General features: G+C 42.5%; 1 protein-coding gene across 1 annotated transcript in view; it reads right to left on the bottom strand.

Moving 5' to 3' along the window:
* Positions 1-648: 648 nt before the first annotated feature.
* LOC130102102 (membrane cofactor protein-like) overlaps positions 649-27,458 on the bottom strand; it is a 52,589-nt gene continuing 25,779 nt past the window's right edge. Inside the window, exons 2-8 of the mRNA XM_056268002.1 lie at positions 9,691-9,885; positions 9,347-9,443; positions 9,160-9,239; positions 8,809-8,991; positions 8,505-8,678; positions 2,393-2,584; positions 649-896 (exon numbers count right to left, since the gene is read on the bottom strand). Of these exons, the coding sequence (XP_056123977.1) occupies positions 664-896; positions 2,393-2,584; positions 8,505-8,678; positions 8,809-8,991; positions 9,160-9,239; positions 9,347-9,443; positions 9,691-9,885 (1,154 nt within the window). The 3' untranslated portion in view covers positions 649-663. The remainder of the gene's footprint in view (positions 897-2,392; positions 2,585-8,504; positions 8,679-8,808; positions 8,992-9,159; positions 9,240-9,346; positions 9,444-9,690; positions 9,886-27,458) is intronic.

Below are 27,458 nucleotides of genomic sequence, written 5' to 3'. Positions count from 1 at the left end.
GCCAAATTTCATAACTTTCCCGCAAGCGGTTCAATGGGCTGCCACCTGCCATAGACCTCCATACGGAAGAAGAAGAAGAAACGGAAGAAGAATAATAAGAACGCCAACGATTTCAAGAGGTGCCTACGCACTTTCAGTGCTTGGCCCCTAATAAGAACGCCATTACGATTTTAAATAGGCTTATTAAAAAAATATATATATTGAAAATCAATGGGTGGCGATCAGCGTTGATATTGTGGCGGGCAGCCACAAATAAATGAACATATGGGAAACTCTGCCCTCTAATTTTACTGTCACCTTCCTCAGGGATGATTTAAGTTGTGTTCAGTTCTATATTTTGTTCTATGACCAGTTTCCAGGTCTAGTAATTTTACTTTTATTTTCTCAGACCAAGGGGGATTATAAGTGCTGCTGCTAATGTTTCAAGTTTTTCATCTATCACTATTGATACCGTGAGAAATTTACATTCTCAGGAAAATAGCCGCTTATCAGTTAATCGTTAATCGATCGATAAGGTCGATCAACTAACGATTGATGAATTAATCGATAATTTACATCCCTACCCCTAATAATAATAATATTATGTATAGAATTTTGTAATGACATCCCTGAATCAACATTGAATCAAATTGTGAGTTTTCTAAAAATTTACAGTCCAAAGTTTTAGGCCACTATTTTCTCAATTATTGACACCACTACAGACAGTTTCTTAGCTCTCTCTTTCTGGATTTTTACGTTGTTAACTCTTAAATATTCAAAACAGGGACATTTGGAGAATATAAATGTGTATCTAAAAATGTTATAATGGAGTATAGATTCAAAGAGTGCAATACCATTATCTTTAGGTTGAGCCTTGGATGTTACTATCGTGGCAGTTGTGGTTGTTGAAGGTAGGGCTGAGAGTCAAACATGTAACATTAACATTGGGTTAGGTAACTAAAAATAGGAGTTCAAGAAGTCTAGATAATATCAGAAATACAAATCACACTCTTATGCTTAAAATGAGAGAGAGAAGAAACTTTCAACATTTTCTTCGGAGATCCATGAAAGATCATAGGGATGTAAATAAATATTAATTTTGCGCTGAAAGGCGTGAAATTAATATTGTCATTAATCAATAAATTTGTCAGTGTATTTCAGAAATGTGTCAATATATTATGTAAACAATTACTTATCCTGAAAATAATTGTATTAATCATTAAACGGTTTACTCATCAAAAGAAAAAAAAAGAAAAGAAATTGACGAGTAAAAAACAATTTTCATCTCTTGACTGGCATTTTAAATGTGATGTACATACCCAAACATTTTGGCGGATCTGGTTTAAAAGTCCCATCCTCAGAACAATGAAGTGCTGAATTTCCAATAAGACTAAACCCACTGTTACATCTGTAGGACACGGCCTGTAAATAATCATAACTGTCCAAAGGCTCCTCTTCAAGCTGTCCATTTACTATGGCTGGAGGTGCCTTACATTTCAGCACTAAAGAGAAAAAAATGTGGGCTCTTCAATGTCACATTTCAGTCAAATTTAAGAAACAAAAACCCTCACTTTTACAGAGAAGATCTCTACCATCAGAATCTCATTGCTCGGGTCTTGACTGAATCACTTTTGTAACTTTAATAAGTATAAATGTATGTAGTTTTTCAGGTCTATTTAATTTGTGTCTGTTCTATTGTAGCTTTTTTGTCCTATTGCTTGAAATTAGTTTCTTTGTTCCTATTTTATCACTGATTGTTTACTTAGCTTCAGTAAGCTTGAGTTTTATTTATTTTTTGTTAGTTTGGCTAGTATTAGTTTTTTTTTTGTAAAATTGAAATTAGTGATGAGGTTTATGACACTTCAATGGCATCAAAAGTTTGATATCATAATTTTATTTAAAGCTAAAATAATTATATTGTGATATATATCGTTATCGTGAAATAAAATGACTCATATCGTAATATAAGATTTTGGTTATATTGCCCACCCCTAGTGTGTAACATATATCACATATATATCACAATATATTTATGATTTAACATGACCTGTTAACTCTACTATTATTAACAGCAAATCAAACAAAAAGCGGATCACAAAGGCATCTTGAAATAAAAAAAGAGGTCTTATAGTCCACATTCCAAGTCTTCTGAAACCATCCTAAAGCACTGTGTGAGGAATGAAATTTAAAAAGCATAATTCATTGAAAACTTTCTGCTCTATCAAAGTGTCCAACATGCTTACTTTCATGGCCGTCAAAATCTGAAATATTGTTGTATGGGTGACCTCTATGGTGGTGTTTTATCATTTGGAGCTCCACATGTCTCAGCCCCATTTACTTTCTGCTAAACATCACCCTTTGTGTTTCACAAAAGAAAGAAAAAAAGATTTACACATTTAATGGCAGTACTTACATTTGCAAGTGAAGATCAGTTCTGTCCATTTGTTTTCCTCACAGGTAACTGATTTAGACACTGTCGAGTTAACTGGTTCATATCCCCTAATGCACTCAAATGTTACATTGGATCCAAGTGGGAATTTTTTGTGTGCGTCGAATTTCTCTGTTAAAGTGACATATCCTCTAAAATCAGGTAGGCTACAATGCTCTGTGGAGAAAAACAAGTAATATGAATTACAGTCATCTGATGCATAACTCCATTAACAGATCCAGTACTATTTTAGTCTAATTTTAATCTATTTTAGGTATCATGAGGTAGGCTACTTGAATGTGATATAGAGCCCTGGGCAGGACTGTTTTCTTAATCCCGCTCCCGCTGAATTTCTGACCATTACCCGCTCCCGCAAAGTGCGTGTTCTTCTCCCGCCCACACCCGCAAACATTCTGTTACAGCTTGTAGAAATTATGAAAGAATTACACAAACATTAGGGCTATGCTAAACGTTCAGAATAACAGACATTAAACATTGTGTTTAAAGGGATAATTCACACAAAAATGAAAATTAGCCCATGATTTACTCACCCTGAAGTAGGGATGGAACGATTACCGGTTTCATGATAAAATGCCTGGCGGTTAGTATTATCGTTTAAAATGTAATTATCATGAAAACCGTGTTTGATTATTGCAATTTTGAAAACTTGCAGTAAATCCTGTCCAGGCAGCATCAGCCTGACACAGCCGCAGCATGCAATATTGTTTTTTTGTGTACGAGAAGACATGGCGGGAGGCAGTGCAGTGCTCGGGAGATTCTTCACCCAAAAATCCTGCAGCTTCTCAGTGACGTTCGATATTGTACTGTTATGGAATTTTTCTATTATTACTCTGATTTCAGTGATTCCTAATGATGGCCTCATCTGTTCTCACGAATGTAGTGAGAGGGGGCTTTTGGGTGAAAATTTACTGTGGTTGGGAGTCAGTGGAGGTAAGGAAAAGCAGGTGGTCAAGGGGTAATCTTGAGTGCATTTGTACGTTATAGCCTAAAGGGTTAAGGAGGCATTTACCTCTCAGGGCCAGGGAGAAATAGGAAAAAACAAAGTATATCTCTCCTGTGAGGGGAGGGCAGAAATAAGGCCTTGGAGGACACAAGATATAAAAAAGACAGACACTGCTTCTCTTTATCTCTCCTCACTGACTCACGATATTGGTGACGAAGATCTCTCTTGCAAGAGAATAAATACTTTATAAACTATTAAATTGGACTCAGAGTGTCTCTTACTCAGTGATGATGTTTGTTGGAAAGGAAAAGCCACAACAGTACGTACTATTTTCTGTTATTGTTAAGCCCCACTAAAGATATAAAAAATATTGTAAAGCACCATAAAGTTTTCGTGCACTATATTCCAAGACTTCTGAAGCCATTAGATAGCTTAAAGTGAGGTACAAATTAATATTTAAGTCGTTAAAGTTAATGGAAATGTATTTCTCCTCACTGTCCTCAGTCATTCTCCATTCAGCATTCAAACAGCGCGTCGTGTTCGGTTAACGACAGTAACACAAGGAAACTCACTCCAAGATCAATGTTCCTATTATTATACTTTATTTGTCGAAAAAGGTCTATGGTTTTTCATAAAAGTACTTTATCTTGCTGGAGTTTATTTCTGTTTCTAAATCATGAGTCTTTCTCCCGGGTGTCTGTTAGATCACACTGGAGTAGAGAGCACTATGAATTGTTCTTCACGCACACACTAACTGAAGTTTACAACTGTTAAAAGAAAAGGCTCAATAAACTAGTGATGGGTCGGTCATTAATGATTTGTTCATTTTGAACGAATCTTTAATATGACTCGGGACTACTGAGTTGTCTTAGAGAGTGATTCGTTTATTTTGTGCTGACTGCGCATGCGCAACATCCTATGGGTTCTGTACAGGAAACAGAAATTATTAGTTCATCTCTCAAGTCTTCGGGTTCGAGTCTTTCATTCTCCCTATCAGTCTCATAGAGGCTATGCTGCCTGTACCGGAAAGAGAAATGATTAGTTCATCTCTCGAGTCTTCGGGATCGGGTCCTAGTCTTTCGTTCTTCCCGTCAGTCCCATGGAGGCTATGGTGTCAGTACCGGAAAGAGAAATGATTAGTTCGGAGATGATTAGGAAGAGCCAGGACATTTTTTTATATTACTCCGATTGTATTCATCTGAAAGATCGAATCAGGGATGGAAATTAGCACCAGCCACCAGCCAAATGCTGGTGATTTTGTGTTGTGGCTGGTAAACTCGCTTCACCTACCAGCCACCATGGCGGGTAAATAAAAGTAGCATGCCGTTTCACCCGGACACTTTTAGAGGAGGCACACCTTGAGACTTTACCCTATGGAATAAACGGCTTAAGTACAAGGGGGTAATCCATCCGCCGGAAACTGAAGCTTCCTCTGGGGGCCGCCATTGTAGCTGGCTATCACCTACTGTTAGCATCCCATTGACTCCCATTCATTTTGGCGTCACTTTGACAGCGAATAACTTTACATCTGAGGTGTCCAAAGACTCAATTTGTCCATTATTTATTTCTTAAGAAACGGGACAAAAAGGCTCCATTACTTTGTATCTTACGTTATGGTCCCGTAGAAGCCGTTTTTGTAAAAATAGGCTAACGATTGCGTCATAACCACGGGACGCTCTGTCGCACAGTAGAGAAATTACCGTATAGACAGAAGTAGAAGCTCGTAGGCAATCGTTTACTGTCTATGAGGCAATCGGGTGGTCATGGAGGCATAAAGTCGAGGGAGAAGTCCATAGATAGAGAGTTCATAAAAGCAACGGGACAAAATATTTCAACAACAGATTTGTTTCAAATTTCAATTCAGATTTGTCTCGGCACAGCTACTAGAAGGTCAGAACGGTTGCTCACGTCACATCTACGTCGTCAAGCTCAGTTTGAGCCTGCGCAGTGCGCTTGGCTATCAGGAAGTGAGTGCTTTTATGGGCTTCAACTTTCTCCGTTGAAATCTATGGGGTCGCTGTGTCCATTTCTTTTACTGTCTATGCTTAAGTATTGTAGATCTTGTAGTACGGTATTAATTTTCACATGCAGTTACACATTGTCGGTTAAAAACAAGAAAGTGGCTAGTAAAAACATTAGCCGCGTTTCCACTGCCGGGCCAGGGCCGGGCCAGGGCTAACAGCGAGCCGAGCCGAGCCAGTGGCCTCGGGCCTCAAGCACCGGGCTTGCGTTTCCACTAACGGGCCAGTAGCCCCGCAGCGCTGCCCTAAACCCCGCCCCTAACACGCCTTTCTGGATCAAACGTCATACAACCCAACCCATTTCAGCGGGTATTATGAATTTATTCATTTTTTAAGTTAGGAAGATAGCATGTATATTAACTCACCGGCCGTGGCTGCAGCCTGCAATAGTGTCCAGATTGTCTCGCGAGTCGTCACTAACAGAGGGACGGTGACCCAGCACACCGTCCATCAAGTCGAAGTCGAACCATGGAATTTGGAAAGTTCCTTCTCTGAGCTCCGCTTTGTCCATTGTGCGTTTGAGGCGCCTTGTACAATACTGCGCCCGCAAATTTTTTTTTTCCTGAACTTGAAGCGTTGCTCGCTGAATGCTTAGCTTAGAAAGTTCAGCATCGATGTATTTTATAACGTCTTCGTTTCTTCACACGCCGTCAAATTGACGTTGTACCCTTTCTTCTGCCCAAATGCTCAGAAGAGCTTTGGTATCTTCGACAGACCAGTACAGGCGATTCACCATTTCGAGCAGCGATTATTTTGCGCGATATAAAAAAAGTGAAATGTGCATCTTGCTTCAGATCATAACGTTCCATAACACCGATAAACTCCGCCTTTTACCTTGACCACGCCTAGCCCGAGCTGGCCCGCTTTGGCCCAAGGTATTCGACGGGCCAGAAATCCTGGCCGTTGGCCCAGAGTAAGCCCCGATCAAGCCCCGGAAGTGACAGTGGAAACGCGACTGGCTCTGGCACGCACTAGCACGGCTCGGCCCTGGCCCGGCTGTGGAAAAGCGACTATTGAGTGGCTGGTAGATTTTGGAATCCACCAGCCACAGTGGCAGGTGGACAAAAAAAAGTTAATTTCCATCCCTGGATCGAATCATGGGCTGATTTTCATTTTTGGGTGAACTATCCCTTTAACTAAACTAACCATAATATAAAGTTATACTAGCACCACACAAAAACATTTGGACAGTTTTTTTTATTAGATTTCTATCAACTGTTAAAGGAGACATCGGATGCCACTTTTGACAAGATGTAAAATAAGTCTCTGATGTCCCCAGAGTGTGTATGTGAAGTTTTAGCTCAAAATCATAATAATAAAAGATAATTTTTTATAACATGTGGAAATTGCCACTTTTTGGGGGTGAGCAAAAACGTGCCGTTTTTGTGTGTGTTCCTTTAAATGCAAATTAACTGGAGCTCCCACCCCTTTCAAGAATAGGGCGGAGCTTCAAGAGCTCATACCGGCAACAAAACAGGACAATCTCACACACTGAAAATGTCAGAAACTGTCAGTAGCGGTGTTCAGTTCGAACCCGAGTCGGACAATGCCTACAGAGCCAGAGAATATATGCTGCATGCATTTTCAAAAAGACGCAAAAGTATCACAGAATGATTACTGATGATGTGGCATATATACGATATTACATTTATTTAAAGAAAATCATGACCTTGGCCGATGGTCTGTGCTCGACTGCGCGTTCATGAGACACCCAGAAAAACACACAATTTGTGAGAAATCAAGATTAACAAAAACAAATAAAATCCATGTTCCTTATTCTCTGAGGTGCTGTTGTGTTTGTCGTAACAAGAAGTTAGTGAAGAAAGTTCACTGACACTTTTTGGGGATTTCTTGGCGTTGTATTTCATGATGTGTATTTACTTAACAAATGAGAAAAAGAATGAATCAATTGGCCTAGCCTACTACAGATTGCTATGGAGGAAGATAATGTTACTGATCGACTGCGTGAACTTCATTTGTTGACTCCTTTCTTTTTACACGGCAAATAGAGGGGACCCAAGCGATTTTTTTTTTTTGTCCACCCATCGCAAGTTTGGGAAAACTTCGGTTTCCCAGTCAGTTACAATTAATTAAACCAACAAGCTTCAATATTAGGTTACTCACTTGCGCGCGCGCGCACGCTCTCTCTCTCTCTCTCTCTCTCTCTCTCTTTCTCTTGCTCTGGTTAATTCATAAAAAAATTATTACAGCGCTACTTTATTTCACTTCAGAATTCTAGATCTGAGCTGTAGATAAGCGGGAGGGCAAAACATTCATGAGTCATGACAACTGTTATCTTATCTATTTATCCAACCCATTTAAAAACAGTCTGTGGGAGCCATCTTTTGGACATTCATCATATTGCATTGGTTTTCATTTCTTGTCCTCAAACAAAAAGTTATACATTCTACATTGATTAAAAAATAAAATAAAATGTGTTTTTTTAATGGTAGTATTATTTTATACAGAAATAAATTATAATTCAGATGAGAATAAAGTTAAATAAAAATTTAAGGAAAACAAATATATTGATCTTTTGTCTTTTTATTAATTTAATTAATAAACTAATTAAACTATTGTCAATACACTACAAATAAACTGGTTCTATGCCTTTACTTTATTAATAAAACTTATTTAAAAAATACAAGGCTTAAGACATTTATTTTCCTTTAATCCAGTCCCCCCACACCTACACCCACACAGAGAGACAGAGAGAGAGAGAATATGTTAATAACAATAGTAATATGTTAATTACATGAATGGTCAGGTGGTACAGCCTGAGACATGCACAATAAAAAAAAAATTGCCTTCTGCATTTTTGTTTTGCTTTTCCCTCCATTTTACCGAACTCGTACCGAACCGTGATGTCTGAACCGAGGTATGAACCGAACTGTGGCTTCTGTGTACCGTTCCACCCCTAGTCCCATGGGACCCCAATCCCAATGAAGCCCTCTAAATGTGATAGTCAGCTAGACTAAAAGCTCAAGACTTTCTTAACAATGACAAGTAAATTCATGTTCATTTTGGGTGAGCTACTCCTTTAAACAGAGTGACATCACTAGGAGATAAAATGGTTTGCAGTCATGCAATAATACAATCATTTTAGTCTTACCAATGCACTTTGGTGGTTCAGGGTTCCATCCTGTTGCTCCACACACAATATGCAAGTCTCCTTTCATTGTAAAGCCATCAGCACATTTGTAATCTATAAAGTTTCCCAGTTTGTAGGGGGGTGATCTTCCACCGATTCTAGTTGCGTGTGAAATTTCAGGCTTTGGACACCCATCTGAAAAAAGAAAAAAAGAGAAACGTTTATGTAAATTATTTGTATTATTCATTAAACATTTTATTCATCAACAGAAAAAAAAACAGCTTACAAGTTTTTTTTTCATCTCTTGACTGGCTGTTTAACTTACCCATACATTTTGGCGGATCTGGTTTAAAAGTCCCATCCTCAGAACAATGAAGTGCTGAATTTCCAATAAGACTAAACCCACTGTTACATTTGTAGGACACGGCCTGTAAATAATCATAACTGTCCAAAGGCCCCTCTTCAAGCTGTCCATTTACTATGGCTGGAGGTGCCTTACATTTCACCACTAAAGAGAAAAAAAATCCTGGTGAATAAATGCTTATTTTCAGATGCATCTCAGTGAAGAGTGAAGTGAAGAGCATATAACAATTGTTTATATTCATCATGAATGGTTCTGAATAAATGCGTGCTCTTCAATGTCATATTTCATTCAAATTTAAGAAAAAAACCTCACCTTCACAGACAGGATCTCTGCCATCCCATCCCTGATCTCGGCACCATCTGTCTTTTATCAATCCATCTGTCAACATGTATCTGGAAAAAAAAAGAGAAAGATCATCATCTTATCAAATCACAGCACATCTAAATCTAAATACATGGTTAAAACAGCACAAAGAAACTGATTTATTGGTTTCACTTACCCTGTGTTACAAACCGCTGTAACTTTGTCACCAAATAAATTTCCAGTTCTTTCATAACTCCCATTATCAAAATTTGGAAGACTCCCACAGGCTTTTTCTGTAAAGTTTTAAAGATATTATTGACTTATTGAGATTTGGTGGTTTTCACATACTTCTGAAAATATTGAAAAATGATCTTTAGTGTTGCCTCACTATAAAGGAACTGCTTACGAATATAAGCCATTTAAGGGCTTGCTGACCAATACTGTACATCCTTCTCATATCAATTTTAAAAATCATTCAAAGGCACTTTAGGGAAAATTACAAATGTAGGGTACTCAAAAAAATTTATTGATAGTACATACTTGTGCACTCTAATTCCAGACTTGTCCACTGGTTTCTCTCACAAGTAGCAGATTTAGTTGCTCTTGAGTTTACTGGTTTATGCCCAATTTCACACTCAAATGTTACGGTTGATCCATCTGGGAAACTTTGAGTCGAGAGATAAGATTCTGACAAGATGACATTCCTTGATGCAAAAGAAGGCTGTGTACATTGTGCTGTGGAAATAAACAAAAGATATACTTTACAGTAATCTGATGCAATACTATTTATACTATTTCATATTCAATACTTCAATATGACTTAAGGAAGATGTGCTGTTGAAATTAAATCACAAGGCTTCTTCATATGTTGCTTATACATATCATTTTTTTCCTTTTAAATAGAGCCAAAGGTTACAAGATTTGAAAACTTTTGGCCTCTCTCAAATACGGAAACTAAAGCAGATTTTAGACACAACGATGTTGATAACTGCAACTTAGTTAATCAAGTGCTGAAGTTAATTAATATAGCACTGTTATCGTTGCAAAATGTATTAAGGTTACACAATTATTTGTGAACTGTGGACAAAAACACATCTGCTGGTTAAGGTCATGATTAAATCAGTCCTGACCATAGACTATAAAAAAAGATGGATGATGCCACTTCACTCTCTTCCATTGGTGAAAAGTGAAGCCGCCAAAGGCCTAATATGGCGCTGACATCTTGCGCTGATTTGAGACCTGGTTCTGCGCAGTAGTAACGCAGGACCCGAGTCCGCGCAGTAGTGAGCAGGAAGTAAAGCCGTGATATCAAGGTCCCGCCCTCACTCCCGCAGAAACGGTTAATACAAAATTTATTGTGTGAAAATCAGTTATGGACATGTAATGAAATTAAAGTTGAAGCTCCATTCTCCTCCCAAAAATCCAAAAAAAAGTCAGTTGGTGCTTCAGTAGTCTCGCGTAGCCAGACCTTCAGACTGACGGCTGAAGGTCTGGAATTCATAGCAGCTTTCTTTGGCCAAGGCCCGCCCATAAGGCCGTTTGACCGACATGTCAAACAACCAATTACAGTTCGTTTCGTTCAGCGTCACGTTTCGGGGCGTGGAAATGTCCCCACAACAACAGACCGGCGTGCAACAAGTCAGTCAGCATAGAAAATCAAAGAAGGAGAAGAAAACAAGCAGTAAGTCATTGATCTGTTCGTGCACGTATAACAACAATGGCGTGCACTTCATCAACAGCCATACCGATAAGACGCTCGCGGTAAACATCTGTTTGAAGCATATCTCTCCACTTTTTAACACCCACAAGCAATTCTGGAGAACCGAACACAATACTGAATCGGCCAGCTGAGATGACAGCGTCTGTTGTTTCATGTTTGCCCGCAAACGCGGCTGATATCCCCTTCGCAGTTAGGTACTTCACTTGATCTTCCATAATAGATAGGAGCGGACACACAACTAGTAAAATTGGATCTGCTGGGAATCCTTCTAAATGCTGACAAAGGGTCGGCCAGGCTTGGAAAATAATACTCTTCCCAAATCCCGTCGGCAAACAGGCTAAAATATCTCTTTTTGTCTCCACTAAGTGCCTCAAACAAAACTCCTGGACATCTCTTAAAGAGTCTATGCCGTGAACCTCGCATACTTTTGAGAATCCTACGTTTAGCTGATCTGGATAAATGCTCATTGTCACTCATGTAAACACAACAGTTTTTCTTCCGCAATCACATGTCTGCGCATTGTTTCTCGGCGGACCGAAAATAAACGCGACACTCGCGCCCCCCGGAAATCCGATAAAATTCAACCAATCAGATGACGACTTCGACATTCCTGAAGTGTTTCCAGTTAAGTGTACCATATGCATCAGACGTTTAGCCAACGTTCCGTGGGCGTGACGTCTGAGGCTGAGACTAGTGCCTCAGTGACTACTTCGTTTAGAGAAGCGGTCAATAACAGCTGTCAATCATGATGTAACTTTCCCCTTTTTATAGCATCAAATAACTAACTAAGAGACCAAACTTATTTAAAGAAACGAACACTTAAACTTAAATCAGCGTGATAAAAACTACCTAAAATGACAGAAAACCTCTTTGAAAAAATGTATTTGAAGTGTAATTTGATTGTTTAGTTTCCATCGCGTCCATTAGACTTCATGGGGAGGCGGGCTTTATGACCTATACTGGGACCAGCCATCGGGGGGCGATCGAGACACTGGCTTCACTTTTCAGCACTTGTGCGGCACGGTTGGTCCTGACAGCATTATAAGGGCAACAAAGAAGAGCTGGCCTATATGGCATTCTAACGGCCTGATGTCAATGGGTCTTTGAACTTGATGAAATTGTTGAAGGCCAATATAAAAAGTAAAATAATTTTGGATTCATGGATCCATTTCATGACCAAAAGCAAATGGAAGTCATGTGTGCGTTTGCCGTGTTTACAGTGAAAAATTCGGTTAATTCTGTGTGTAGTAGCAACATATGACCATCAAACTTTAGGCTTAAACTTTTGTTTGCAAAGCATTATCAGTTGCTAGTATCAACATTATGCTACTAGGTTATACATGCGTGTGAATGAACTTACAATGTGCCCTTTTCTATTATTATATTACAGTTTTACACAACTCTCAGAATGGAAAAGTGATCCACCTTTTTTGAACAAACCTACTGCATTTTAAAAAATGGATGGCACTCGATTTTGAATCGTGTCACTCAAAAGGACAAACAAATAAATTCTAAGGTTGTGCTACTAATAATCCTCATCTGTCATATTGACTGAATAAAATGTACATTTTCCATCATGCTTTATTTTTATCCATAGGACATTGGCATCACAAGAATAGAGCTTTTTTCATTTCACTATGTTCCGATTATTTTCTTTTACTTTAGCACTGTAACAATATCAAAAATACAAAAGACACAGTGCTCTTGTGGTCTGTTCTCCAGATTAAATAAACAATATCCCATGAACAATTCACTGGAATACATTAAGAATCTCTCGCTTTTCTCCGCATTCACGACAGTTTCCCTTTTTCAGACAGACTTTGAAACCCAACTTATCCCCCTTTTCACTTCTAATCCCTAACAGCAGTGTTGAAGTGTGTTAACAAAATGTTTCTGAAGCAGAAAAATATAGTATTTGTTACCTGACAAAATACAACAGAGCATTTTGAAATGTCTGTCAATGTTTCAATTAAAGGGGTCATGACATGAGAAACCAAATTGCCTTGATCTTTTGGTATTTAAGAGGTCTTTGTACCATTAAAACCTCCTGCAAATTTCATAGCTTAAGACGTCCTCCCCATTATAAACGAACCATTTATTTAATCAAGCTCTAAATAAAGCTCATTCTAGATCCTTTGAACTTAGTGACGTCACGGTACGAAGTGACGTACCAGTCGTTTGCATATGACCGCCTCCAGCACAAGACAACTACGCCTCATTTGACATCATCGCATGCGTTGACGTGCAGCGAGGGGGTCTGTTTACAAGATGACTGCGATGCCACGAAGATGTGCTGTTCCTGGCTGTGTACAAACAACATGTTTGAATGCTGCCGAACGATCCAGACGTCAGGGAAAGCAGTTGGATGCAGTTTATTTGCAGCATATGCAGCCCGCCAAAGCCTTATTTGTTCGGTGACTCGTGATGTAGATGAGTGTGACAGGGCGCATGTTAGAGAGAGAGAGAGCCCCGGCCGCGCGCGCGCCTTCAAACTGTCTTGCTCTCCCTCTCTCTCTCCCTCGCGCATATGAATCAAAATCAATTGAGAATTGACAAGATGGTAAAAGATCGGAAGACCGAAGTTTCACGTGGGGGAGCATTGTGTAGCCTACATGTGATACAAAATGATTAACGTTAATAATTTATGCATAAGCAGCACTGACGTTAGCCAATCATAACAATGGGCGTTAACACTGAACTCTTAAAGGGGAAACACCTCCAAAACAGACTGTTTGAATCAGAGGGGGAGAAACAGGGTGGGAAAAGGTCATAAATCACTACATTTTTAAAAAAAAATTTGTACAAAAAACGAATCGGTTACCTAACGTAACCTCGGTTCTCTCTAGATGAGGGAACGAGTATTGCGTAAGCTAGCTTACGCTACGGGAAAGATTCATCTTTTCTGAGAAATTGAAGCCAAAAAATTATCCTATAATTTTGTATCCATTGTCAACGCAGTTCAGCTGCAGCAGACCATGAGCGGGCTAGCTAGCAGCTCATTGGTTCGCTCACAGAGAACTGCTTAAGCCTATGAGGAGACGCGAATGAACTCTCGGCCAATGAGAGTCTGACATGCTCTCATTACGTCAGAGCCTGCCGAAACGGGCGTGGTCAGAGAGAATAATACTGGCGTCCTAGGCTGTAAACCCTGATTTTCATCTCTTCAGCGAGGCTACACGCATCTGCTGATCCTGAGAGAAGCCGCCGTCGTCGAAAAGGAAACTCTAGCGAGCATCTGGGAGACTGAGGAAGCCGGCCGTCTTCGCCACCTTCAGCCGTCCTGCGAGCTAGCGCCATCCGACGGATTTGTATCCTTTTTACAAAAAGCTTCCTGTACATTTTGTATCTAAAAGAGCCGAGCGTCTTTTTAAAGATGTCTCGTATATCTTCCTGCGGTTCTTGCCGCGCTCCCCTCGAGAATGGAGACCGCCACGTCATCTGCGCTCTCTGCCTCGGATTGGAGCACGCCGAGCTCGCCCTCGCCGATGGCGGCTGCGATCTCTGCGAAGACATGCCGTTGTCGACCCTGCGGGCTCGACTTCAGGCCACTAAAAGTTGCTTCCGCGCCGCCTCTGACTTCGCCACGGAAGAAGAAACGCCGCTCTCAGAGGCCGCCGGAACCCCAGCCAGAAGCGTTCATTCCGCCGGAGCCTGTCGCCTCCCGCTCTCCTTCTCCGCCGCTTCCGGACATACCGTTGCCACCGAGTGGCCGCTCTGTCGCCTCCGACGACGCCGCGGACATCAAGGAAACATATTCGCTTCTCGCCTCGGACAGTGAGGAGTGGTCCGGTTCTCACGCCTCCTCGGCTCGAGAATCCTCCGGGACCCACGCTGGAATCGAGGAGGAATTAGTGCGCCTCCTCTCACAGGCCGTCGAACGCCTCGGGCTCGATTGGTCTCCTCCCCCCGAGCAGACCATCAACCGTATGGACGGCAGCTACTTCCGCCAGCGCTCGATTCCCGCCGCTAAACGGGCCGCGCCCTTCCTGGCTGAACTGCACACGGAACTCACGAAGTCCTGGAACGCCCCGCTCTCTGCTAGAACTCGCTCTGACTCTTCCACCCCGCTTCGCGTTGTGGACGGAGCCGCAGAGAAGGGTTATTTCTCCATTCCCCCTGTAGAGGACCTGGTCGCCGCACATCTTTGCCCGCCCTCCACGAGATGGCGCTGAACTGCGTTGACAATGGATACAAAATTATAGGATAATTTTTGGGCTTCAATTTCTCAGAAAAGATGAATCTTTCCCGTAGCGTAAGCTAGCTTACGCAATACGAGAGAACCTCTCGTAAGAGAACTATAGTAATACTATAATTGAACATAAGGGAACATAATAAAACAAAACAAAAAACCATGTCATGACCCCTTTAATGATGGAAAATTTGATAAATGTGTATTATGTTACATAAAAATATAGACTTAAATATTCTTATTTCTTACAGTAATATTTGACCCATAATAATGCTCGACAATGACTCTTCAAAGACCTTGAGCTTTTGGGGTTATTCATGATCTGCTGAAAGTAGAATAATGTCACCTCATTGTACCCGTTTTTGCAAAAGAGTTTTAAGCTTTAAACAAGTTTATTGCCAGTATCTGATTGTTTACAGTTCTATGGAAGTTACTCCCATAATTCACTCATAAAGTGTAGGAAAAGGGAGGATATTATCTTGCCTGTTTCATGGAAAAACAAAAACCTGTGTTTTGTCCCAACTGACGCACTATACACTTATACACTACGTACTCAATCGTGTAGTGTATGAATTTTAAAAGTTTATTTTGTCATGCAACATCGGTGTCTGACAGCCCCTCCCCCTTCGCTATGCAATTAAAACTATGACAATTGAATGCATGGGCTGCGTCTGCAGTCGCGGGTCTTTCATGCAGAGAACTCTCCTCATATTAATGCATAATGATGCATTTATAAGTTAATGGCCAAACGGATCTTTATAAAAGTCCACATTGTTATTGCAGATGAAATATAACACGGATAACATTAAATATATATATTTTTTTAAATCAGATTTAAAGGGGCCATGAAGGTGTCTGACATTAACGGTTTGCCTTTATGCACCTCCTGAACAGTGTCATTGTCCCAAGTTAAGCTATGATAACGTGAAGGTATGGGTGATACTGTCAGGCTGATTGGATTAGCATCTATGCATTTGAATGACACTGTTATGCTGATGAGATCAGGTAACGAACTGAATCCTGTACTTCATTTACATGCCACCTCGATGTAAATCCCTCCCCCTAAATGTATATAAATTGCAATGTAAAATTCCCTTAGTCACACTTGGATGACTACAGCGACACCCAGCAAAGTCCTCAATAAAGAATAACTTCTGCTTGAAAGATATCCCAACGTCTCCTGGTCTCTGCTTCGAAGGAAAAGTTTCCAACACACCCCAGGAAACATTATAAAATAATCCAGTTCTCTTACGAGAGGTTCTCTTGTATTGCGTAAGTTTAGCTTACGCTACAGGAAAGATTCATCTTCTCGAGATATTGAAGCCAAAAAATTATCCTTAATTTTGTAATCATTGTCAATGCAGTGCAGCAGCTAGCAGACCTAGAGCAGGCAGTCTTGCGTGCTCATTGGCTGCCCTGCGGGCATCTGCTGCAGCCTACCAGTGAGCCCCGCGTGACGTCACGCCCAATGAAGGGCGCCCGCGCCTTCATAGCGTCATAGCCCGCCAGAATGGGCGTGGCTTAGCGTATAAAAGAAGGGGCTGTAGGCTGAATTCCCTGATTTTCGTCTCTTCAGCGAAGCCCTTCGCATCGCTGGATCTGAGAGAAGCCACCGCCGCCGTCGAACAGCGAACAGCCAGCTTAGGACAGCGCTGAGGAAGCCGGCCGTCTTCGCCACCTTCAGCCATCCGTGCGAGCTACGCTATCCGGCGACGTATTCTTTTTTACATTGTTATTGTATTCTCTTCTAAAAGAGCAGCGATCGTCTTTTTCAAGATGCCTCGCACTTCCTGTGGCTCGTGCAGGGCCCCGCTCAGCGTCGGAGACCGCCACGTGATCTGCGCTCTCTGCCTGGGCCAGGAACACGCGGAGCTCGCCCTCGCGTCCGGGGGCTGCGAGTTCTGTGAAGCGCTTCCGCTGTCGACCCTGCGGGCTCGACTCGAAGCCTTCAACCCGGAAGCAGTCACTCCGCCCTTTGTGGGACCGCGCAAAAAGAAGCGCCGTTCCCAGAGACAGCCGGAACCTGTGGCCACAGCGACGCGCTCGCCGGAGAACCTCCCTCGAGCCTCGCTCTCGCCTTCCCCGCCTCACTTCACCGACGCGCAGCTGCCGCTCACGAGCCTCACTGCTGTCGCGTCTGAGGATGAGGCCGAAGGACACGCCACGAGAGACTGCTGCTCCATCCTGGCATCGGATAGCGAGGAATGGTCGCTAAACTCCGCCTCCTCGTCGATCCAGGAATCCTGCCGTACCCGCGCTGGAGCTGATGCGGAGCTGATGCGTCTGCTGCCGAAGGAACCCGCGCCGAACAGGCTCGACGGATGTTTCCTGCAAAGTTGCCGCCGTTCAGCCCCAGCAAGCAGGCCCGCTCCGTTCCTACCGGAGCTTCACACGGAGTTGACAAAGTCGTGGAACACACCCTTCTCTTCGAGGCTTCAGTCTCAGACCTCCACGTCACTCTCCCAAGTGGACGGCGCCGCCGAGAGAGGATACACGGCTATTCCTCCTGTGGAAGAGACGGTCGCAGCGCACCTTTGTCCGCCCTCCGCGAGATGGCGGTCAAGGTCAGCCCTCCCGTCCAAAGCATGCAGAGCCACGTCCGCCTTGGTCGGCCGCGCATATGCCGCCTCCGGCCAGGCCGCGTCTGCTCTCCACTCCATGGCTGTTTTACAAATCCTGCAAGCCGACCTCCTCCGTGAATGGGACGAGAAGGGCCAGGACCCAGCTGCGGTTACAGATCTGAGAAGCGCGACGGATCTCTCTCTCCGCGCCACCAAGACCGCAGCTCAAGCCATCGGACGAGCCATGGCCGCGTTGACTGTGACAGAGAGGCACCTCTGGTTAACGCTCACGGATATGAGGGAGGCTGAGCGCGCCACCTTCCTGAACGCGCCGCTCTCCCCTACTGGTCTCTTCGGCCCAGCGGTGAACGGGATCGTTGACCGTTTTTCTGAGGTACAGAAGACCACGCAGGCCATGAACCTCTTCCTGCCGCGACGCTCAAGCTCCGCCACAGGCCGCTCTCACGAGAGACAGAGCCAGCCTCCGGTGCGAACCAGCACCCAGCGTCCAGCACAGCCTCAGCCTTCGCAGCGACGCCAGGGCGGCTGCCCTAGGTCGCGCTCAGACAGCCGTCACAGACCGCCGCCCCCCAGAGGGCCTCGGCAAAAGATCACGCTAAAGTCTGAGCACGCGAAGCCGTCCTAACCAAGAGAGAGAAAAGACGCGCGCGTCCCGCTGCGGCCGGACCGCCGTCAAAGGTTATTTCCCTGACAGTCCCCTTCAAACAGGCTACTGCAGTGGTTCATTTGGCAGCCAACGAGCCGGTTCATTTACCCGCTCGCCTGCACACAAACGCCGTTTTCACGGCGACCCAGAGAAATCTCAAAAAGAGTATAATGTCTGGTCCGGCTCACGCCGTTGGTGTTTTAAGTGTAGTGAAAGTGCCCACGCCCCAGTGTTCACCCCTACACACAAGCACATCAAATCTCGTGTCACTCACAGAGCACACTCTCATAAAGCGCAGAAAAGCCGCTCGAGTGTTGAATATAAGAAATGTGTCCACAGGTCTGTGCCCACTATCTGCCCGCTCTGTTACACGGTCAATAAAACAGGTTATGAATGTAAGTCTCGTGCCCGCCGGAGAGCGTTCACGCTTACTAACACACACGCCGCCCGCGCGTTTAAATGTTATCACAAAACGCAGGGCATTGATAAGACGCTCCCCATCCGTTATGATCGGGGCGTCAAATACACTTGTAAATCTCGTGCCCGCGCACACTCGGTGCTCCTCATAGCTCCGCACTGGGAGAATCAGAATTGTTTCCCGGAACTAGCACGTGTGACGAGTCTCTTCTCTTCCTGTTACGGCGAGCTAGTGGGTGTGGCTAGGAGACTCATCAACGGAACGATGTCCACCTGTTCATCCCTCTATAAATGTTTAGACTGACTGGTGTACACAGAAAGGTCTTTCCTCCGGTTTACTTTGTGTTCGATTTATGTTTGATTTGGGCTCGGTTAGTTTCTTTGGTTAGTATTTTGGTTTGCTCTGGCTGATACATTTACACCCATGCCCTTTGTCAGGCATTACAGATGACCACGTTTTATTGTTTTATACATTTTTCTAATTATGTGAATAAAAGTTATTTTCTTTTGCAATCCAATCACTGTGTCCTCCATTTCATTTGCCACGGCTTTGAGCCGGTCGTGACAAATGTGGGGGCTCGTCTAAAACTTTGTTTGGTTAAGAACTTTGGTTAAGTAGTTTATTTCGTTAATCCGATGATTAATTCGTTAGATGTGTTTTTTTTCGTAGTAATATTTGTTGAATATTGAATTTTGAAATTTCGTGGAGGATTTTAGTGATTGGTTTTGGTTTTTTTTTTGACTTCGGTAAGTATTGACTATTTCTTTTGGTATGTTTGAGGGGAGTTTTTGTGGATATGCTTTCCCTGGTTAGGTTTAGCGGGATATCCTTAACGGGATGCTCCGAATTTTTTTTATTTTAGTTTGTTTTTTTCTGTATGGTGAAAGCAGCAGTTGTCTCGGGAACACGTCCGTGTTTTGTGATGGTAACTTGTTAATCGGTTGCCATTTCAAACACTGGTTTACAGTGTATAAAAACCCGCTGCAAGTAACTATACGAAGATTAGGGATATGTTTAGATAATTTAGAAATTTAGTTAGAGGGATTGTGTATCCACTTTCTACCCCTCAGATATATTTTTGTAAATTGGTTAACCGTAGGCTACTCTTGTTTTATCATGGATTCAAAGGTTGAGGAATTTATTAGTGCTCCGTCTGAAGTTCTGTTGGATGATTTTTCTAAAGATCAGTTAGTAGAACTTTCAACTCATTATAAAATTAGTTTGTCAAGTCAAGATAAACGTCTAAAGGATAGTATTAAAACTGTGATTAAGACTGAGTTATTTGAATGCGGAGTTTTGGAATCTCAATCTTTGGAAGATGCGTCAGGTTTTGTTAGTGCTGCTGCACCAGTGTCTCATCTGACATTTGAACAACAAAAACAATTGTTGTTAATTCAAACAGATACTAAAAAAGAAATGCTAGAGGCACAAAATCGCCTTGAGATGTCTAAATTACAGTTACAACAACAACAGCTTGAACTGGAACGTTACCGGTTAGATCTGATCAAATCCGGTCATTTAACAGAAGATGTAAAACGTGATTTGGCTTCGTGTAAATTTGATGTAGTGACTAATATGAGGTTGATACCTAAATTTGACGAGAAAGATGTTGAACGTTTCTTTTTGTTGTTTGAACGCGTGTCAGAAGCACGAAATTGGCCAGATGAGGAATGCACGCTTATGTTACAGTCGGTTTTTACAGGGAAAGCTCAAGAAGCATACTTGTCTCTGAATGTGGAAAATGCTAAGGACTATTTGACTGTTAAGAATGCTGTATTAAGGGCATACGAGTTGGTCCCAGAGGCATATAGGCAAAAATTTAGGTCCTGGAAGAAAACCGATAGTCAAACGCATGTTGAGTTTGTACATGATATTTCACTTCACTTCAATCGTTGGTGTGCAGCTTCTGACGTGAAAACGTTAGATGATTTAAAAGAGTTGATTTTGCTTGAACAATTTAAAAACTCTGTGTCGCAGCGGGTAGCAACATATATTAGTGAGCGTAAACCCAACACCGCAAATGAGGGGGCTGTTATAGCCGATGAATTTTCATTGATTCACAAAACCTCTTTTGGCTACAAAAATGTTGGAGAACATTTTAAGAGAGAGTCATGGCATGACTTTAATAGACCTCCAAAACCTTTTGGTGGTATATCGGACAAACAGCGTCTTGGCTTTGTGGGAGGAAACGATAGAGAAAACGTCTGCAATTATTGTCATGAGTTTGGTCACTGGAAGAATGAGTGTCCATTGTTGAAATCTAAGTCATCTTCAGTAAAACCTGTTGTTTTGGCTATTTCAGAAGTAAATAATGTACAGAAGAGTTCCTTGTTACGTTGTTCAACATTTTCTCCATTTATCACAGATGGTTCTGTCAGATTGGTAAATTCGATGGAAGATATACCGGTCAAAATTCTCCGTGACACGGGTTCATCAGAGACATTTGTCCTAGAGTCTATATTATCTTTTTCAAATGACTCTTACACTGGGAACAATGTGTTGATTAGGGGTATTGGGTTGAATGTGATATCTGTACCATTACATAAAATTGTTTTACATTCTGACTTAATCCAGGGAGAGGTGGAAGTTGCTGTGCGTTCCTGCTTGCCTGTGGACGGAGTGCAGGTGATCTTGGGAAATGATTTGGCTGGTGAACGAGTTTGGCAGAATATTTCACCGAATTTGGTGGTCACACCATCTGTGTCGATGGTTGACGCGAGTGATGATGTTTTTACCTGTTCTTTGGATGGTTTTCCGTCGTGCGTGATAACCAGGTCTATGAGTAAAATCCCCGCTGGTGTTACATCTGAAACTAGAGAGAAGTTAAGTACACCTCTAGAAGTCCCTTCTTTCTTGTCTGTGTCACGCGATGAGTTGATTAAAGAGCAAAAGGCTGATATTATGCTTGTTGAACTGTTTGATCGAGTTGTCTCGTATGATGAAATCGTAAATCTTTCCTCTGGGTATTATATAGAGGAAGATGTGTTGGTCCGGAAGTGGGTGCCGCACGGAGAATTTGTGATTGGTGATCCGGTTCTACAAATTGTAGTCCCTCAGTCTCTTCGGAAACTTGTTTTAAAAGCGGCTCATGACAGCTCTGGACATTTGGGAGTGAAAAAAACATATAAGTTGCTTTTGAGACATTTTTTTTGGCCAAAGTTGAAGCGTGATGTGTCGAACTATATTAAGTTATGTCAAACATGTCAACTTACAGGAAAACCAAATCAGTGTATGAAGCCTGCCCCTTTGTATCCAATTCCTGCTATTAGTCAACCTTTTGACCATCTTATTGTGGATTGTGTTGGGCCATTACCTCGGTCAAAGGCAGGGAATGAATATTTGCTTACGATTATGTGCCAAGTGACTAGATATCCAGCTGTGTACCCGTTACGTGTGATAACCGCAAGGTTAGTTGTAAAAGCACTGACCCAGTTTATATCAGTGTTCGGAGTACCACGAGTTATTCAGTCTGATCAGGGGAGTAATTTTACTTCCAATTTGTTTGGTCAAGTTTTGAAACGGCTTAATATTCAACATAATCTTTTCAGTGCCTATCACGCTCAAAGTCAGGGAGCACTGGAAAGGTTTCACCAAACATTAAAGTCTTTATTGAGATCTTACTGTGTTCAGATGAATCAGGATTGGGAAGTGGGTTTACCCTGGTTAATGATGTCAGCTCTAGAAGCCGCTCAGGAGGGTACCGGATTTAGTCCGAATGACCTTGTTTTTGGTCATGAGGTGCGGGGCCCCTTGTCTATTTTGACTGCAGATTGGAAAAAAGCTGATCCACCAAAAAACCTTTTAGCGTATGTAAGTGATTTTCGCAGACGAATTTTCGAAGCCTGTCAATTGGCAAAAGCATCTTTGAGTAAAGCACAGGATCGGATGAAACGACTTTTTGATCGTCGTACAGAATTGCGTTCATTCCAATTGGGTGATCAAGTTCTTGCTTTGTTACCTATTGTGGGATCACCATTTCAGGCTAAATTTGTGGGTCCTTATACTGTTGCTCGTAAAATTTCGGATCTTAATTATGTGATTAATACGCCAGATCGGAAAAAGAAGACTAGAGTGTGTCATGTAAATTTGTTAAAGCCTTTTTATGGTTCTGAAGAATTTGTTGACACTGAAATAAGTCCAGACGACGTTGATATAACTAATCCTAGTATTAAATCGGTGTTGCTTACAGATTCTTTTTGCGGTGATGCTGAGTTGGCAACCACTTCCATTATGATAGGTGGGGATCAGGATGAGATTGATCCTGGAGATTCTATTCTTCAGGGTCGTTTACACAATTCAGAAGCGTTACGTTCTTTGTCTGAACGGTTTAGTCATTTAACAGAGGGGCAGCGTACCGATTTGATTAATCTGATTTTTGAGTATATTGCACTATTTCCTGATACTCCATCTCGTACAAGTCTTATTGAACACGACATTGATGTAGGAAATTCGGCTCCAATTCATCAGCGCTATTACCGAGTTTCTGCAAATAAAAAGCAACAATTAGAGAAGGAAGTTGAATATATGTTGGAAAATCATATTGCTGAACCTTCTTTTTCGAGTTGGGCTTCTCCCTCATTGCTGGTGAATAAATCTGATGGATCATTCAGATTTTGTACGGATTACCGAAAGGTGAAAGATTCATTTCCATTGCCTCGAATTGAGGACTGTATTGACCAGGTGGGAAATGCTAAATTTGTTAGCAAGTTTGATCTATTAAAAGGTTACTGGCAGGTGCCTTTAACTGAAAGAGCTCGGGAAATTTCTGCTTTCATTATTCCATCAGGATTATTTTCGTACAATGTTATGAGTTTCGGGTTGCGAAATGCTCCCGCAACTTTCCAGCGTTTAATGAACCGAGTGATTTCTGGCTTGAGGGGATGCGCTGTGTACTTGGACGATGTCATTGTGTATAGTCAAACTTGGGAAGAACATGTTATACAAATTAGAGCACTATTTGATCGACTTGTGATGGCAAATTTGACGGTTAATTTGTTAAAATGTGAGTTTGCAAAGGCTACCGTAGTTTACTTGGGGAAAGTGGTTGGCCAAGGCCAAGTGCGCCCTGTCCGTGCAAAAGTGGAAACGATTGATAACTACCCTACACCTACCACAAAGAAAGAACTTATGCGATTTCTTGGAATGGTGGGATTTTATCGTTGTTTTTGTAGAAATTTTTCTACTGTGGTGGCCCCCCTGACAAGTTTATTGCGGGGTGGAGTAGACTTTTGTTGGACAGGGGTCTGTCAGCAAGCCTTTGAAAAAGTTAAAATCCTTCTTACAGAGGATCCTGTTTTGAAAGCTCCAAAGTTTGATCAGGCGTTTCGATTGCAAGTGGATGCCAGCAATGTGGGTGCTGGTGCCGTTCTGTTACAGACTTACGAAGATGGAGTTGATCATCCGGTTGGATTCTTTTCTAGGAAGTTTAATTCTTATCAACTGAATTATTCGGTGATTGAAAAGGAGGCGCTTGCTTTGATTTGGGCTTTACAACACTTTGAAGTGTACGTGGGTTCGTCTGAGGGACCCCTGGTGGTTTTTACTGATCACAACCCTTTAGTTTTCCTTCACTCGTTACAGAACCCAAACCAGAGGTTAATGAGGTGGTGCTTATTTTTACAGGGATACCTGCTAGATATTCGCCACATTAAAGGTTCAGAGAATGTAACTGCTGATGCCTTATCTCGTATTCATATAGGATTAGGTTAGGATTTGTTCCATTTCCCTGTTTTGTGTCTCTGTTCTTTTCTTAATTTGCTTCCTAGGTGCTGGGGTTGCTAGAAGGACTTGGAGAGCTGATAAGACTGGGAAGGATCCAGAGTTGGAATAAGTTCGCTTACTTGGACTGTTTGAATTCTGAGTGGTGGGTTTTGTTTGGGTTTTGGACGAGTTTGTGAAGTCGCTGTGTTTTTTTTGTTGTTTTTTTTAGGGGGAGTGTGTGACGAGTCTCTTCTCTTCCTGTTACGGCGAGCTAGTGGGTGTGGCTAGGAGACTCATCAACGGAACGATGTCCACCTGTTCATCCCTCTATAAATGTTTAGACTGACTGGTGTACACAGAAAGGTCTTTCCTCCGGTTTACTTTGTGTTCGATTTATGTTTGATTTGGGCTCGGTTAGTTTCTTTGGTTAGTATTTTGGTTTGCTCTGGCTGATACATTTACACCCATGCCCTTTGTCAGGCATTACAGATGACCACGTTTTATTGTTTTATACATTTTTCTAATTATGTGAATAAAAGTTATTTTCTTTTGCAATCCAATCACTGTGTCCTCCATTTCATTTGCCACGGCTTTGAGCCGGTCGTGACACACGGCTGTCACATGCAGCTCCGTGGCCTATTCCGGTGAGGGCAGATCTCCTCTCTCAGGCTCGCGGCTCGATCTGGCATCCCCATCCAGAGCGCTGGTCTCTGCACGCATGGTTGATCAACGGGTACTCGTTGCCCTGCCAGAAAGAGTGATGAACACGATCATGTAGTCTAGAGCTCCTTCCACGAGAAGGCTCTACGCGTCTAAATGGTCGGTGTTCTCCAAGTGGTGCACCGACAGAGATCTGGACCCGCGGACGTGCGAGGTTGCGCATCTGCTCACTTTCCTACAAGAGCTGATGGATAAAGGGAGGTCCCCATCCACGCTCAAAGTTTATGTGGCGGCCGTGGCGGCGTTCGCAGAATCGACGCACGGCCAGTCACTGGGAAGACATGAGCTGGTCATCCGCTTCCTTAGGGGAGCTAGAAGGATGAATCCGCCGCGCCCCCCGTCGGTTCCTATGTGGGATCTTTCCTTGGTCCTCGAGGCCCTGAAAGCCTTCTCATTTGAGCCACTAGACTCCGTGGAGTTAAAATACCTATCACTAAAAAACGTTTTTCTGACCGCGCTGTCATCAGTCAAACGTGTGGGGGACCTGCACGCGCTGTCAATCAGCACGACATGTCTTGAGTTTGGGCCAAATGACTCTAAAGTCATCCTCAAACCTAGACATGGCTATGTTCCAAAAGTGATGGGCACTCCTTTCAGAGCGCAAGTCATTTCACTGTCACACACTCATTTTAATCTCACATACTGTTTAGGATGGGTAGTATGGACATTGAGACGCAGGGATGGTTTCCAAAATTCCACACTTGTCCCCCCCCCCCCCCCCACTTAATTAAAGGGATAGTTCACCCAAAAATGAAAATTAGCCCATCATTTACTCACCCTCAAGTAATTCTAGGTTTATATGATATTCTTCTTTCAGACGAATACAATCGGAGTTATATTAAAAAAATATCCTGGCTCTTCCAAGCTTTATAATGGCAGTGAATGACCGTTTCTGTTTTGAAGTCCATAAAAGTGCATTATCCATCGTAAATGAACTCCACACAGCTCCGGGGGCTAATAAAGGCCTTCTGAAGCAAAGCGATTTAAAAATATAATATTTTAAAACTTTATTAAGTAAAATAACTAGCTTCCGGCCAAATGAACATACGGATTTCACTTAAGTGTAAAGCGCTTATTCCACTTATGCGAGTAATGCGACATAGCTACTGCTGATATTTACACTATGCCATGACGCACTACGCTACTTCCGACGTCACAAGTTGCATAAGTAGCGCTCTAGGTATAGATAGACTGCGTATGGCCGGAAGCTATAATTTTACTTTGTAACGTGGTAAATACAGGGCTCTAGAGTGCGACCAAAATTTGTAAGGGTGCAACTAAATTTTCCTAGGTCGAACCGGTTTACCTAACGTCCTCGCATCCGCTGCCTATCCACGAACAAAGCACTTGTTCTCCTTTGACGGAACTCACACTCATGGTTGGATCATATCGTGGTCTAAACCAATCAGAGACAGAGATGAGGCGGGTCTTTGCCTCTGATTGGCTGTGGTCCAGATATTCCTGTAGGCCTACACTGCCCGTGCTCCGTAGCCTGGATGCCAGCCCGAACCCCGCCCACAACATTTTTTGGTCGGGAAGTTCGGTCTGGACTCGCTCCATTGAGGAGTAATTATGATCAGTCAAAAAATGTTCGGGCCAATCAAATTGCCAGGGCGGCCTTTATACGATGATGGACAGATGATCTGCAGGGACGTAATCATCACGTTATCAAAGAGCGCTTAACTGGTTTCCCTCAGAGATGACTGCAGCTGGAGAATTGAGATGTATAGATCCCGCTATCGCGTCTGTTGTAAAAGAAATCGACAGCGCATTCATTTTAATAGACGAACAGAGAACTGCAATCAAGGCATTTGTCGATCGGAAAGATGTGTTTGCCGTCCTTCCTACGGGATTCGGCAAAAGTTTATTTTATCAGCTGGCTCCGATGGTCGCTGAGAAGATGGGACGCAATGAAAACCCTGCGGTCGTTGTGGTTTCTCCTTTGGTCGCACTCATGGAGGACCAAGTAAAAGAAGCAACACTCGTTATTTTACTTCTTCCAGCGTGCGTGCATTTGAGTTCTGTAGTTGAAAACTGTGCTATGCAAAGTTGCTGACTTACTGCGTTGCTCTGATTGGTTGTAGGTCTATCCAATTGAGTGCAGAGTTTTTTTTTCCTGGTTCGGTTAAGACACGCCTCATAATCAAAGCCCTATGGAGCAGTATCAGACTCACATTCTGACTAGAATATGAGTTTGACGAAGTCAGGCTACGTGCTCCGTGCTGTGTGATTGAAATTGCGACCTGAGCACCAGAGAATCAGGCCTTGTTTAAACTGTCAGTGAAATGAGACCCAATTCCGATTTTTTGCTCATATGTGACAGATCGGATGTG

The sequence above is a fragment of the Rhinichthys klamathensis genome, unplaced genomic scaffold (genome assembly GCF_029890125.1).
Source record: "Rhinichthys klamathensis goyatoka isolate OS25496 unplaced genomic scaffold, OSU_Roscu_1.1 h1tg000269l_1, whole genome shotgun sequence".
NCBI lineage: Eukaryota > Metazoa > Chordata > Actinopteri > Cypriniformes > Leuciscidae > Rhinichthys > Rhinichthys klamathensis.
This window is presented reverse-complemented; position numbering and strand designations above follow the sequence as displayed.